General features: G+C 44.2%; 1 protein-coding gene across 1 annotated transcript in view; it reads right to left on the reverse strand.

Annotated features, from left to right (window-relative positions):
* The window catches only part of LOC138262283 (cocaine esterase-like), a 303060-nt gene that overhangs the window by 18891 nt on the left and 267565 nt on the right, over positions 1–16604 (reverse strand). Inside the window, exon 10 of the mRNA XM_069212178.1 lies at positions 3323–3470. Within this exon, the coding sequence (XP_069068279.1) occupies positions 3323–3470 (148 nt within the window). The remainder of the gene's footprint in view (positions 1–3322; positions 3471–16604) is intronic.

The raw sequence follows: 16604 nt of genomic DNA on the forward strand, positions 1-16604 counted from the left end.
CGCAAGCATACAACACTTGAAGCGCACCTCTTCAGCCCCGAAAGTGTACAACACACTGAAGTGCACCTCTTCAGCCCCTGGTTCATACAACACTTAAAGCGCACCTCTGGAGCCCCAGGAGCATACAACACACTGAACTGCACCTCTTCAGCCCTGGGAGCATACATCACTTGAAGCACACCTCTTCAGCCCTGGGAGCATACAACACTTGAAACGCACCTCTACAGCCCCAGGAGCATACAACGCTTGAAGCACACCTCTTCAGCCCTGTGAGCACACAGCACTTGAAGCGCACATCTTCAGCCACGGGAGCATTCAACACTTGAAGCGTACCTCTTCAGACCCTGGTTCACATAACACTTAAAGCGCACCTCTACAGCCCCAGGAGCATACAACACATTGAAGTGCACCTCTTCAGCCCCTGGTTCATACAACACTTGAAGCGCACCACTTCAGCCCCAGGAGCATAAAACACTTGCAGCACACCTCTTCAGCCCTAGCAGCATACTACACTTGAAGCGCACCTCTTCAGCCCCGGGAGCGTACAACACACTGAAGTGCACCTCTTCAGTCCTGGGAGCATACAACACTCAAAGCGCACCTCTTCAGCCCCGCGAGCATACAACACTTGAAGCGCACCTCTTCAGCCCCGCAAGCATACAACACTTGAAGCGCACCTCTTCAGCCCTGGCAGCATACAACACTTGAAGTGCACCTCTTCAGCCCCGGGAGCGTACAACACACTGAAGTGCACCTCTTCAGCAGTGGGAGGATACCACACTTGAAGCGCACCTCTTCAGCAGTGGGAGCATACCACACTTGAAGTGCACCTCTTCAGCCCTGGGAGCATACTACACTTGAAGCGCACCTCTTCAACCCCGGGAGCATTCAACACTTGAAGCGCACCTCTTCAGCCACGGGAGTGTACAACAAACTGAAGTGCACCTCTTCAGCCCCTGGAGCATAAAACACTTGAAGCGCACCTCTTCAGCCCCGGGAGCATAGAACATTTGAAGCGCACCTCTTCAGCCCCGGGAGCATAGAACATTTGAAGCGCACCTCTTCAGCCCCGTTAGCATACAACACTTGAAGCACACCTCTTCAGCCCCGGGAGCATAGAACATTTGAAGCGCACCTCTTCAGCCCCAGGAGCATACAACATTTGAAGCGCACCACTTCAGCCCTGGTAGCACACACCACGTGAAGCGCTCCTCTTCAGCCCCATGGAGCGTACAACACACTGAACTGCACCTCTTCAGCCCTGGGAGCATATTACACTTGAAGCACACCTCTTCAGTCCCGCAAGCATACAACACTTGAAGCGCACCTCTTCAGCCCCGAAAGTGTACAACACACTGAAGTGCACCTCTTCAGCCCCTGGTTCATACAACACTTAAAGCGCACCTCTGGAGCCCCAGGAGCATACAACACACTGAACTGCACCTCTTCAGCCCTGGGAGCATACATCACTTGAAGCACACCTCTTCAGCCCTGGGAGCATACAACACTTGAAACGCACCTCTACAGCCCCAGGAGCATACAACGCTTGAAGCACACCTCTTCAGCCCCGTGAGCACACAGCACTTGAAGCGCACATCTTCAGCCACGGGAGCATTCAACACTTGAAGCGTACCTCTTCAGACCCTGGTTCACATAACACTTAAAGCGCACCTCTACAGCCCCAGGAGCATACAACACATTGAAGTGCACCTCTTCAGCCCCTGGTTCATACAACACTTGAAGCGCACCACTTCAGCCCCAGGAGCATAAAACACTTGCAGCACACCTCTTCAGCCCTAGCAGCATACTACACTTGAAGCGCACCTCTTCAGCCCCGGGAGCGTACAACACACTGAAGTGCACCTCTTCAGTCCTGGGAGCATACAACACTCAAAGCGCACCTCTTCAGCCCCGCAAGCATACAACACTTGAAGCGCACCTCTTCAGCCCCGCAAGCATACAACACTTGAAGCGCACCTCTTCAGCCCTGGCAGCATACAACACTTGAAGTGCACCTCTTCAGCCCCGGGAGCGTACAACACACTGAAGTGCACCTCTTCAGCAGTGGGAGGATACCACACTTGAAGCGTACCTCTTCAGCAGTGGGAGCATACCACACTTGAAGTGCACCTCTTCAGCCCTGGGAGCATACTACACTTGAAGCGCACCTCTTCAACCCCGGGAGCATTCAACACTTGAAGCGCACCTCTTCAGCCACGGGAGTGTACAACAAACTGAAGTGCACCTCTTCAGCAGTGGGAGGATACCACACTTGAAGCGCACCTCTTCAGCAGTGGGAGCATACCACACTTGAAGTGCACCTCTTCAGCCCTGGGAGCATACTACACTTGAAGCGCACCTCTTCAACCCCGGGAGCATTCAACACTTGAAGCGCACCTCTTCAACCCCGGGAGCATTCAACACTTGAAGCGCACCTCTTCAGCCACGGGAGTGTACAACAAACTGAAGTGCACCTCTTCAGCCCCTGGAGCATAAAACACTTGAAGCGCACCTCTTCAGCCCCGGGAGCATAGAACATTTGAAGCGCACCTCTTCAGCCCCGGGAGCATAGAACATTTGAAGCGCACCTCTTCAGCCCCGTTAGCATACAACACTTGAAGCGCACCTCTTCAGCCCCGGGAGCATAGAACATTTGAAGCGCACCTCTTCAGCCCCAGGAGCATACAACATTTGAAGCGCACCACTTCAGCAGTGGGAGCACACCACACTTGAAGTGCACCTCTTCAGCCCTGGGAGCATACTACACTTGAAGCGCACCTCTTCAACCCCGGGAGCATTCAACACTTGAAGCGCACCTCTTCAGCCACGGGAGTGTACAACAAACTGAAGTGCACCTCTTCAGCCCCTGGAGCATAAAACACTTGAAGCGCACAGCTTCAGCCCCAGGAGCATACAACACTTGAAGCGCACCTCTTCAGCCCCTGGATCATACAACACTTGAAGCACACCACTTCAATTCCTTATGCATATAATACTTTTAAGCGCACGTCTTCAGCCTCCGGAGCATACAACACTTTGAAGCTCATTTGGTCAGCCACTCATGCATACAATACTATTAAGTTCACCTCTTCAGCCCCTCATGTACAAAACACATTTAAGCTCACCTCTTCAGTCCCCGGAGGATACAGTACTTTGTATCTCACTTTTTCAGCCTCTGGTGCTTACACCTCTTTAAAGCTCATCTTTTCAGCTCCTGGTGCACACAACAGTTTAGAGCTCATCTTTGTTCTTTGTGGTGGCTCATGGAACATTTTGAAGGGCAGTTCTACCATTGCTGGTACTCAGAACACTCAAGACTCACCTCGGTGGTATCTTGCTCTTACAACAGTAGGAACCACAAACATGATATCCCCAACCATCTGCAGGAAGTTGTCTCTACGCTCGGAAGAGTTCTTTGCATCATCCAGATACTCTTTCTTGAGCAGGTGAAATGCTTCGGGTTCAGTTCCCTGATGAAAGAAGCAAAGGGTGTATCAAGGAACTTCAGCCACATTAGACTGCACTAATTTTATGACAGGTGGCCTCCTTCTTGGCACCACCTCTGGATCCTGGATCCCCTGGCCTGCAGGAAAACTCACTCATACTTTCCAGATAGGATTGGTACCCCCTGTTGTCAGAGGAGCTCATTGATGCCATTGGGAGCGAAGGATAACAGAAGTTCAAATGAGAACAGACTCAACGCCATATTAGCAACCCACACATTCACTGCCATGTTACATGTGTGTCACCTGTCTGGTCCTTGGCACACTTACTGCACCACCGCCTGCAGGATTCGGCAGCCCTGCTGACCCCAGGTGGGCTTGAGTGGGGGAGCTCAGGGATCAGAATCACTCTCAGTTGCTGACTCACAGCTCAGTCCCAGATCCCAGGTGTGGGAGATACAGTAAGAGCCCAGATCTTGCGCTTAGTGACCCAGCGTGGATTACCTCCAATTTGTATGGAAATAATCATGAGTCCCTCTTCTCAGACATGTGGAAGGAACAGGAGAAGACACCCTCAGGAAGAAGCAGATGAAACCATGGGTGGCAAGAAGGAAAGACCCATGACAAGAAGCGTCACAAGAGGCTGTCCCATTTTCTTACAGTGAAGTACTTGACTCTAAGGGGCTCACGTACCAAGCCCCTTGCGCCTCTGGTGTACATTGTTTATGATGCTTCAGTGGCACAGACTGCAGACTCATATCTACATGGCCAAGCAAAGCCACTGTGCGCGACTTTTCGTGAAGATATGGTGTAACACATATAAACACAGCACAAGTCACTGCGTTGCCTTACACTGCATCAGGGGGCGTTCTATGGGCGCTGCAGTGGGTTTTCCCATGTAACGCCCATGGGTTTCCACGCATTCCCAGACTTACAAGGATCTGTAAACATAGGAATGCATCAAACTGTGCGCCTTCCCAGGGGGGCGTAACAAGGAGACATATCTTTATTTCTCCTAGTTTTTTTCCTCTTTCTATGAGCACTGCATCCAGCAGTACACATACAAAGAGAAACAAAACATCCCTTGGTTGTTTTTGTGCAGGAAGGTCCCTTCCTGGACAAACACAATCCTGCCAACAATGCAGGCACCCTTGTGCCATGCTGCAAGGTCGCCTGCGTTGGTTCTAGGCTGCACATTGTGGCCGGTGCTGGCTAAAAGGACAGGAGTGCACTGTATCTTGTAAACATGGTGCATTCCTGCCCTTTCAAATTGGTATAGGGCAGTGCCGCAAAAAAGCTTGTGGCACTGCCCGATGCCAGTGCTTGCTTCCAGCTTTGTTTTGGGTAAGGGTGAGGTCCATTCGGCTGACATTATGTGGGCACGGACACTAGAACCACTCCAGCAGTTTTCTCAGTGAGTCTTCAGGTCTTTGTGTGTCTGGTGACCTGAGGCTGGGTCTTCGGCTTGCCTGTGTAGCTCCTGGTAGTTTTACATCCCCTGTTCAAGCCCCTGTTTTCATAGTATGTCTTGCAGCATTGGCCTATCCTGAGGTCAGAGGCCCGGCCTGCTTCCTGCCTGTGTGACAGCTAAACCTGATCTGATATTAGAGGCTAAACCGCAGTGATCCATGGTCTATCATAGGTGAAGAGTAAACGACAGATTACAGCATGAGGCCGAGGTAATCCATCTAGTGTTATTCAGTGGCCAACCTTCCGAGCTTTGAGTTGTATGGAAATGATGTAGCTTGAGCTGACAGTCTGTATGTCCTCTCTTGCCATTTAACACTGCTATGCGTATCCTTGTGGCGGGCAGATACTATCCAGTGGCGGTCACCACGGTATAGTTAGGAGGATCTAGTTACCATTCGAAATTCTTTTCTTTTTTGGTAATACCTTTGGTGATGTTTGACACATCTTTATGAAATATTCCATACAAAAGTTCATCATCCTCGACTCCTTTCTGGAAAGTTTCGGGTGGTCCATCAAGTGGGGGCCGAGGTAAAGGAGGGGTGGCCTGAAACACAGTTTCCCCATGCAGTTTCCAAAAGGACTTGAACAGCACTACAGTCAAAATAGCTGACAGGAAACAGACCAAATCTGAGAAAAAGCTAGACCTTCACAGAAAGAGTGTTTTTTAAAATTTGGTGTAAATCCCTTCAGTAGATTTTGAGAAATTAAGGAAGGTTAAAAATGTATAGATATCTGGGCCATTGGGGTTGAGAGGGCTTTTTCAGAGTAAGCTCTCTGATTGTCTGGCTCCAACAGGAAAATAAATGTCGCAGTGCAGTACAGGACTTGGAGACTGGGTCCCCTGACAAGAAAATGTTTTTTGAAAAAGAATATAAGGGGCAGTCTAGGCATACCCCTAGCCACTGGTCCCAATATTAATTGTTCATTTTGAATTTGTAATTTTCACCTAACGATAGCATCTCTTTAACCTTTGTTTTTTTCATTTAATTTTTACATATACATAGCTATACACACATATGTTTTTGTTTCCTTAATAAGACTAGCACCGGCGACAAATCTGCCCACAACTTTTTAAAACAAAAAGTCACATGATTTGGGTTTGGCATGCATGTTTCACACAGGTCCATCAAGAGAGCTGAAAGGCCAGGATCCAAAAAGTGACTTTCTCATTTTAACTGCCATAGGTTTCTTTCCTCTCATCTTAGGAAAGACAGCTACACAGAATTACACCAAACATGGCAAAAAGGAGAACTTCACCACAGGACGTGCCTTTGCTTGCTTTGGTGTAAACTGTAGATATCTGGACAATAGTCCACAGCTGTGCTGTGGATCCAAATTAAGAAAATAAATAAGATGAAAGCTGATTTTTACAGTTGGCCTTCTGGTTCACAAACCCAAAGCCAGGATTTCAGACCTTAAGCATCTGATTAACTGCCAAAACTGAGAATGTTTTTGGGGGATGCAGAACTTAGTAACCATGTCCAGGACAAAGGACCCTTGAGGGAGAGGAGGAACCATTCCATAACTCCCTAGCGTGGGCGCGGTGCCCAAAGAGACCACTACAGGTGATGCTGGCACTCAGGAGTGGTGGCCGCCCGGATAGGTTATGAGGTTGCCAGAACCCCTGCCGCACACCAGGTGACAAGGGCTTTTGGAGACTTTTTGTGGTTCCCTGAGGGCTTGCAACCCCCGAACCCCAAATAATGAAATAAATGAAAATGATAATAAAAAAGACTGTGTTGCAGGATTAGCCCAGTGCCTGATGTGTGAGTTATGGATTGTGAAGCTAAACATACTTTGGTCTGACTAATCTTCATGAAACTTTTTTAAAAAGTGCTCTTTTTTCACTAGTTTCTTCATGGAAAGGTAAAAGGTGATTGTAGGAGGCTGGACTGGCTTATAGTGGGTACCTTGTGGTACTTACACCTTGTGCCAGGTCCAGTTATCCCTTATTAGTAGAATAGAGGTGTTCTAGCAGCTTAGGCTGTTAGAGGTAGCTATAGCAGAGCAGCTTAGGCTGAACTAGGAGACATGCAAAGCTCCTACTATACCACTTATATCATATAGCACAATATCATAAGAAAACACGATACTCAGTGTTATTAAAAATAAAGGTACTTTATTTTAGTGACAATATGCCAAAAGTATCTCAGAGGATACCCTCCCTTAGGAGGTAAGTAGTATACACAAATTATATGTACACAAACCAAAAACAGGTAAGTAGCAGTTAGAAAAGTAGTGCAAACAATGTAGAATCACAATAGGATGCAATAGGTAGAAATAGGCCTAGGGGAAACACAAACCATATACTCCAAAAGTGGAATGCGAACCACGAATGGACTTCAGGCCTAGTGTAGGTTGTAGAGGTGTGGTACTTTAAATTTCGGAACCACGTGAGGCATGGCCCTATCATGCCGATTTTAGTATCAGAGAGCCGCAAATGGCAAATACGATATGTACGAGTGTTTTTATTGCGTTTCATCAATGGAATGACCTTGTATATGATACTGCATATTGATCCCATTTTAGAACGATAGCCATTTATGTGGTTGCCCTCACATAGGCTGCACTAAGGCCATGCTCATGCTTTAGGACACGTACAGTTTCTTATGACTTCTTCGTGACCTGGGCAAGCTGACTCCACTGCCTGAAGCCAAACCTGTTCGGCCAGTTTCTTTCCCAGTGGCCGAATGAGATTAGTATCAAGGCACAACACATCATAAACCTTTCATCACACACAAACCATGCCTAATCTTACACACACCTGTCCCTGTTTCTTTCTTTATGACTTGCTTTACAAGGAGGAGGTGCCCGTTTATATTGGAGGTCCGTCGATATCTGATGAAAGTAATAAGCCTTGCCGGGTAATTGATTGAGGGCTGGACAAACTGAAATATGGGCTTGTCATCATAAACCTGCTATTTGTTTGTAGTGAAATATGTGAATGGTCAACTGTAATCCTGTTAAAACCCCAAAGGCTACTCACATGTTTCCTCTCTAGCTTTTCTCATTTGTTTAGGAATGTGACTGGTACAGCCCCCTTGCATGCCTAGGGCATAATAAATGATATAAAAGGTCTGAGCTAAGACCATTTCGAGAGACTGCCTCTTTCAGTTGCTATAGGTCAGCTTCTGGGAGACGTAGTCTCACTCATTTGAGTTTAATAAAGATGTCTTTTCATATTTCAGCTTCTTTGCCAAGTTCTTTGTTATATTACCCTGAGAATGAAAATCTCTAGTACTACAAATGGCGCCCAACGTGGGGCTCATCAGAGAAGTGACTTTCTGTGGGAGTGATCTTGTCAGGAGACTGAAATCTACTGAGGAGGACAGAACAGGATTCTACCAAGAAGGTACTCTGTGCGCAGGGATTGTGGAGATTCTTTGATTATGCAGCCCAGTATATTTCTGATCTTCCTTATTTTGATCCTCCACATGATGTCACCCCTGACTGAGAATCTTTTTGGTGTAAGTAAAAAAAAAAAGAAAAAAAAAAGACTGTTAGGTCATTTAGAACTTGGCAATTAGAATTTGGACAACTATTTGTTTGGTATAGCTTTGATAGGTTTGTATAGGTTTGTATACGCGAATTGCAATTTGTGTAGGCAGGTAATGAAGAGACTTTTTTTTTTTCCATCTGCTTTAGTTGAAGTATAAGTGGGTCGCTCCCAGTCCTTAGTTCTTTGGTCCTTTTGTTCTTAGTTTTTGGTTCTTGGTTCTTAGTATTGGTCCTTAGTTTTATTTGAAGATTGCAATTTTCAAAAACCGAGGGTCTCGCACATTTGCGAGTGTATCGATAGAGATAGCCCCTTGAAGTTTGAAGCTCGGTTAGTGAGCGAAGATGCCTAATCGTAGCAAATTTGGTACTTGGTTTGGTTTTTGGTGGCAACAGGGATTCCCGATTGGAGGATTCATGTCTGATACCTCCGATTGGAACTCCAACTTATGAGTTCTATTTTAAACACGGCGTGGGCCCCATCACGTTTAATAAAGTATGGGTCCGCTATTCTTAGAAATAAATGTCTGTGAGGCTGTTTTTGCAGTTTTTTTTTGGAACACTATTGAGAAAAGTTTTCTTTTCTCTTGTAAATATGACTTACAACTAGGATCTGCAAACGGTTCTGTAAGTAAATTGCGACGGCGCTATTTATGAAAAATGGCTAAAGCGCGCTGTATTGTGTGTCCTGAGTGTTTTCTGTTTATATCTGAAATGAGCTCAATGTGTGTTTGTGGGTCTTCTTGATGTTTTCAGTTTGTTAAGTAAAATGTTGGTTAATTAATATTAAGTAGAAACTTAGAAAAAATCCAGAAATGAACCATGTGATGTGCTAACATAGCTATATGTTGCTCTTTAATTTATAGAATGAGCAATTGTGCACATATACAAAACTGCCGTTAAATGCTTAATAAATTAGAAAACACATTCAATAGATATAAATAGGGCCCCCCAAAAAAAACGAAATTATCTATTTTTGTAAAAAAATTAAATAAATTTACAGCATTTTTCTTAGATGCATTGTAGTAGATGTTCACAGGCAAACTTTTCAGCTGCAGTATATTCGATAGGAATGTTCAATTCAGCCAGCACTTTCCCAGTTAAACACGGGTGGAATGTTGCATAACCTTCCTTTTAAATGAAAGTGGCGCAAAAATGTGACGCATTTCAAGTTAGGCTTATGCGCTTAGGCTTGTGAGTTAATGTATCCCAAATAATAGGCAAGGGATGCAGCTTGCTTTTATATGTGGAATTATCACAAAAAAAAGAATAATGGTTTTTTTTTAAAAGAAAATGATTAATTATGGAAAAAAAAAATTTAAAAAATAAGTGCCTTTCAAAATCGTTTTTTAATATTTATAAAGCTTAATACCTATACTATGACCTCCTAGCATTACAATTTAATTTAAGTTATGTTGCACCGCTAAAAATTTGTGTGTGCAATTTTCCCTTGGCGCAGGAGCAAACAAGCTCATTTCTATAAAGTATAAGTTAATATTTTTAATGGCTGACTCATGGATTGTGTAATAGACATTCTGGTAATGCATATTATGCAAGAAAATTGTAGGATATTGATTTTTTAATGCCTAAAATATCAAAGTCGATTTTGGGCAAAAGCACTGTTTAAACTGCATTTTCTTCCATTCAGAGTACTTTTTAAAGTGTCTCAGGCTTCAGTAAATGCATACATTTAGGTTTGATATATATTTACAGGTTGTGCCTTCTTATGATTCAATGAGTCAATGTGCCAGTACAAAGGCTTGTTTTAATATCAAGGTTGAAGGTTCTAACTTCAGCTGGGCCTACTGAGACGTTCATTCATTCGAGGTTGATGGAATATGTACCATTGCATGGGATTGCAACAAGCATTTATTCTAACAACTGGTATGTGTGTTATTAAGGTTTGTGAATTATTCACAGTAAATGTAGTTTAATAATCTGGAAATAGAAATAATTTTTTTAGCGCCTAAAAAGGAAAAATTGTTTTTAAAAATAGAGTGAATTATTGCAGGTTAGAAGGAAAATAGGAAGGCCTACTGTCTTTGACAGATTCAGAGTGGCAGAAGCTAGGAGAGCTACAGAGGTTGGCTCAAGTCACGCTGCTGAGATGCTATCTTTAGTTTTCCCATAAACAATGGAGGAAGCTGTCATGTTGACACTTGTGACCTTTTAAATTAGGGCCTTGTCTCTGTGAAATGCAGAATGACCCTATGGGCCTCTAAAAGTGGGATTTCTGGTTTCTCCAGAAGAACATCAATAAAATTAAAGAACTTAATTACAAAGGGAAAATATAAAAAAAAGGGGTTTCTTCGAAAGTCCCAACATCATGTTAAATGCTCTGCAGAACTGATACATTTGTGTCTCCGCTCTAAAAAAAATAAAATGATGCCTGCTAGCTGCTTTTATTTGACAGAAAACGAGGTGTTGCATTAAGTCTTAGACAGAAAAAAAAAAAGGCAGCCCTTTTCTAAAATTTTGAAGGCTACATGCCTTAATGAGAACGATTTGCCAATTAAGACTTATTTTTCACAGAGGAAATTGTAGGTGCCAAATTAATATGGAGTGTCAGTGTAACAATTTTTACTTTTAGAAAGGTAAAACTAAGGTGGCTTGATGTTGTGAAGTAACTGACAAGAGGGTAACAGTTAAGTAATGGAAATTTATTTTCGTGTATTTGGTCCTATCATGAATTGTTCTTGCTGGTCCTGTATGTTAGAAGAGAAACAGTAAAGTTATATTTGACAGCAGATTTCCATTGCCTGGTGATCTACTGTCAAAAGGAGGGTAAGGATTTTAAACCTGACAAATTAAACAGGCCCAAATATTGGGTTTTGAGCTGCAGGTTTACAGTGCATAAAGTACATGACATGGTGTTGTGTGTCACCGCTTATTCACACATGCTATTGTTTTGTCTATGCTTTTTGTGCTTGATACACAGCAAGTATATCTGATGGCTTGACGTTTTGTGCGTTTTTATTATTTTTTATTTGTTTTTTTTTGCATGTTTGTTGCTGCTTTTGATACTATTACAAGCTCCCCTGTGTTGTGAGGGGATGGTCATGACGATGCCCATCGCTACGCAACAGTTGGTTGAACTTGTTCTGGTTACTAAATTCCACAGATAATGATATTTCATGCTGTGAACATAAGAGACAACACTTCACCAGTGCATGTCTATTTGGCTATAATGGCATTGAAGGAAAATAAAAAGAGATATACAGGATCAAAGTGTGTCACCTGCAGTTAGTCAGGTTACTGCCCCTTCCCTTAAAGGAACAGGCAGCCCTACATTTATGTAGCCTTGATTGGACCTAAGGATGAAATTATAGATCTGTGACTCAAGGTGGCCTAATTTCTATATTACATTAGTTAATGATGTTCTGTTTCCTAAGTAGCATATGGCTTTTGTTCCTTAAAAGAAAACCAGGTTTTCATTTTTTCCTGAAGAAGGAACTGAAACATTAGCTAGGAGTACCGTATATGGTGTAGTCGCCAACGGTAGAGTTAAAATTTGTGGAACTTTGGCCTTTGTGTATCACCCGTACTCTCGGTGTTGTGTCACATGCCTGACTATCACCCACATTTTTTTTTTTGTTCTTCCTATAGATTTTTTCTTTTGTTACTTCCCCTGACCAATGTCGCATCATGCTTAGTTATTGAGATTTTAGCTATGTCCTAGTCCCATTTCTCTTTTTTCGAATTCCTTTCACCAGTCAGCCCTTTTATTATTATTGATGTATTGTTCAGGTTCACATTTCCAGACTGCAGTGATGTACCAGGGACCCCCATGTTATGTATAATTCCCTTTGGTATGACCAGACTGGTTTTCAAGAATTTGCCTTAGGCCTGCTTCAATGTTTTCCAGCCTGACTGTCAGGGTAGCGATAGACTGGTTAACTGACTCAATATTATAGTAAGACAAGTTTTTCATCTCAATAGGAGATATCTTATGTTTACCTTTTTGAACATGACGAATTTTCAATGTCTATTTTAATTTGGTTTTCGGTTCCCTTCTTTTCCTGCTACTTTAATTTTTGGTGGGATCAGATGTGTCCTAACCATGCAAATATCAGGACCCTCTAGTTCTTGTCTTTTTGTTTGCACATTTGACTGTTAGCCTGTGTATTGCATAGTGCACCTAATGCACAGTTTTTAAAGGAAGGTTTCTACATGTCCCTGATAATCGGTATCATGTGATTTCTCTATTGAGATGTTCTAAGATAAGGAGGAACACCTAGACTTAATCATTGAGGAAAATATGTGTTTACCCCATTAGACAATGCCACTGTGTGAGGAAATCCATTCAGATAGAATTCTCATGTAGCTATAGATGGCAGAGAATAATGGAGAGAACCCAATTAAAGATGCTAGAGACCCTGTTTTGCCCTTCTGCCTTTGTCTTTGTATTTTATGCCCATGGTGTATGGCTACTCCTTTGAAGATTGCAGACCACCTGCTTGCAGTCCCCTTGTTAAAAACCATGAACTGTTTTTGTACTAAATTGAAGGAAACTAACAACTGTGGCACATTTCCTACGTCACTAGATTCTGCGGGTATCAAGTCATAATAACCTGCAGGACATTGATTTAAGCCTAATTCCCATCAGTGACAGCTACAGATGAAAGACGGACGTCTTGGCCCTACAGTCTCAGCACCCAGAAAGTAGCAAAGCTGGACAGCGATCGCCAGCGCATGGTATCGTACTTGCTCCATCAGACGGCGTTGGACATCACAAAACCAAAGTTTCAGTGTAAAAGAGCTAAAGAGAATCATTCCTGTCGTTGATGGCAGAGCTGTTTTGAGGTTTCATTTCTCTACCTGTCATGTGCTGGTAACCTTTGACAGTGTGCAATCCCTTGAGCCCCTTGGCCTGAGTTTTGGCCACACACCCCTTTTCTTTGCTCCAACGGAAGAAGGGCAGTGCACCGGAGATTTCAAGTTTGGAAAAAGGCACTATATTGTGGTGCCCATGAAAGAGCAGCTTGAGCGTCCTCTGACACTAAATAATGAGTGTTGGAGTCTGAAAGTGCTGCTGAGCTTGAGCTATTTCCCAATTAATGGTGCTTGGGTCTGCACGAGATGATTTGTGCCCTTGATCAATGAAGAGCACATTGTTTGTAGTGTCTGCCACAGAGGAGAGACACTGGTGCATTGCTTTAAGACATTGAGACTTTCGAGTGAACTGTGGGTGTTTGCCAGGAGGGCACTCCAAATAAGCAGTACTTTTCTCACGAAGAGGCCTGAATTGAGAGGCCCATGCGAAAGAAAACAACAAAAGAAAATTTGATGGACAATAGAAGCCTGCCAGAGAGGCTTTTTGAACGGACTCTGGGCATAGTTGGTTTCACAAGAGGTTTCCGTGTGATTGTATAGACTAGGTGTTAGGAGACTGATTGTTTTGCTGGCATTGTTTTAAAGTACTATTCTGTTTAGTAAAAGCAGAATAAAGTCCATTTTCTGTGGAAAGAGTACCCCCTTTTCACCTTAGAGCATTGATGAGAGTCACCACTGTTCCACCTGAACATACAAAAATTACTGAAATGCAGAGGAGCCCTAAAAATGTTGCTAGATAATTTTAGGATTTGCTTTTTGGTTAGGGTTGTGAAAAATTATTATTTCATTTGTAATAGTGGTCACTACTTTCTCCCGTTGTCTATATGTTCTTAATAACGTGTTTTCTAGTGTCTTTTAAACATGACGTTGTCATTTATGGGTGGGATTGTTTTTCTCTACTCAATTGACTTCTGCACCCACTTCCCAACCTATGGGCCTGATTCTAACTTTGGAGGACGGTGTTAAACCGTCCCAAAAGTGGCAGATATACCACCTACCGTATTACGAGTTCCATAGGATATAATGGACTCGTAATACGGTAGGTGGTATATCCGCCACTTTTGGGACGGTTTAACACCGTCCTCCAAAGTTAGAATCAGGCCCTATGTCTTTTCCTACTATTGTTTCTTTGCACTCTTTTCACCCTTTTCCTGAACATGAGCAGGTTAGAAGATCAGAATTCGTAAGCAATTCTTTTGTACAGCTTCTGCATCAACACTAGTTAGTAGTGAACATCACTAATTGTTGGGTGTGTGATCTTATGCCACCTACTGCAGATAGAGGTATTCCTTATTTTGTCCTGCCATATGTGGCCTTTTGTGCTACTTCATTTTCAAGGAGACCTGTCCAGAGAGAGTTACCAAGTACTAGAATTTTGCTCCAGCAACATCTCCATGGCCTTATGAATATAGACCCGGACTCAGATTAGTATGAGTATAGTTGTTGCCTATGTAAGGGCAAAAGGATGGTCTGTGGTACTTTAAATTTCGGAACCACACTGGAGGCATGGCCCTATCATGCCGATTTTAGTATCAGAGAGCCGCAAATGGCAAATACGATATGTACGAGTGTTTTTATCGCGTTTCATCAATGGAATGACCTTGTATATGATACTGCATATTGATCCCATTTTAGAACGATAGCCATTTATGTGGTTGCCCCCACATAGGCTGCACTAAGGCCATGCTCATGCTTTAGGACACGTACAGTTTCTTATGACTTCTTCGTGACCTGGGCAAGCTGACTCCACTGCCTGAAGCCAAACCTGTTCGGCCAGTTTCTTTCCCAGTGGCCGAATGAGATTAGTATCAAGGCACAACACATCATAAACCTTTCATCACACACAAACCATGCCTAATCTTACACACACCTGTCCCTGTTTCTTTCTTTATGACTTGCTTTACAAGGAGGAGGTGCCCGTTTATATTGGGGGTCCGTCGATATCTGATGAAAGTACTAAGCCTTGCCGGGTAATTGATTGAGGGCTGGACAAACTGAAATATGGGCTTGTCATCATAAACCTGCTATTTGTTTGTAGTGAAATATGTAAATGGTCAACTGTAATCCTGTTAAAACCCCAAAGGCTACTCACATGTTGCCTCTCTAGCTTTTCTCATTTGTTTAGGAATGTGACTGGTACAGCCCCCTTGCATGCCTAGGGCATAATAAATGATATAAAAGGTCTGAGCTAAGACCATTTCTGGAGACTGCCTCTTTCAGTTGCTATAGGTCAGCTTCTGGGAGACGTAGTCTCACTCATTTGAGTTTAATAAAGATGTCTTTTCATATAAAGCTTTTTGGCCAAGTTCTTTGTTATATTACCCTGAGAATGAAAATCTCTAGTACTACAGAGGGTCGCTGGGAGTGTCAGAAAACACTAAGTGTGTCCAAGATACCCCACCTCAAGACCCTGAAAAGTAGGAGCAAAGTTACCATACTACCCCAGAAAGACAGTAAAGTCGAGATAGGGGATTCTGCAAAGACAACAACTGACTGCAAAGCACTGAAGACGGATTCCTAGACCTGAGGACCTGTAAAGGAAGGGGACCAAGTCCAAGAGTCACCCAAGTGTCCGGGGGGCAGGAGCCCACTAAACCCCGGATGAAGGTGCAAAAGGGCTGCCTCCGGGTGGAAGAAGCCGAAGACTCTGCAACAACAGAAGGTGCCAGGAACCTCTCCTTTGGTCAGAAGATGTCGCACGGCGTGCTGGAGGGTGCAGAGTTGTTTCCACGCAGAAAGGCAGAAAACAAGCCTTGCTAGCTGCAAGAGTCGCAGTTGAGGATTTTGGGTGCTGCTGGGGTCCAGGAAGGACCAGGATGTCGCCCTTTGGAGGAGGAGACAGAGGGGGCACTCAGCAACTCAGAGAGCCCCCACTGAAGCAGGCAGCACCTGCAGAAGTACCGGAACAAGCACTTAGAAGATCTGAGGACAGCGGTCGACTCAGAGTCACGAAGGAGGGTCCCACGATGTAAGAGTCTAACTCAGCGAGTTGGGCAATGCAGGACGGAGTACTGGGGACCTGGGCTGGGCTGTGCACAAAAGATCACGCAGTACACAGGATTACTGTCTGGCGTGGGGAGGCAAGGACTTACCTCCACCAAATTTGGACAAAAGGGCCACTGGACTGTGGGAGACACTTGGACCCAGCTCCGGTGTTCTAGGGACCACGCTCGTCAGCATGAGAGGGGACCCAGAGGACCGGTGATGCAGAAGTTTGGTGCCTGCGTTAGCAGGAGGAAGATTCCGTTGACCCACGGGAGATTTCTTCTTGGCTTCCAGTGCAGGGTGAAGGCAGACAGCCCTCAGAGCATACACCACCAGGAAACAGTCGAGAAAGCCGGCAGGATGAGGCGCTACAATGTT

Source organism: Pleurodeles waltl, chromosome 10 (genome assembly GCF_031143425.1).
Source record: "Pleurodeles waltl isolate 20211129_DDA chromosome 10, aPleWal1.hap1.20221129, whole genome shotgun sequence".
NCBI lineage: Eukaryota > Metazoa > Chordata > Amphibia > Caudata > Salamandridae > Pleurodeles > Pleurodeles waltl.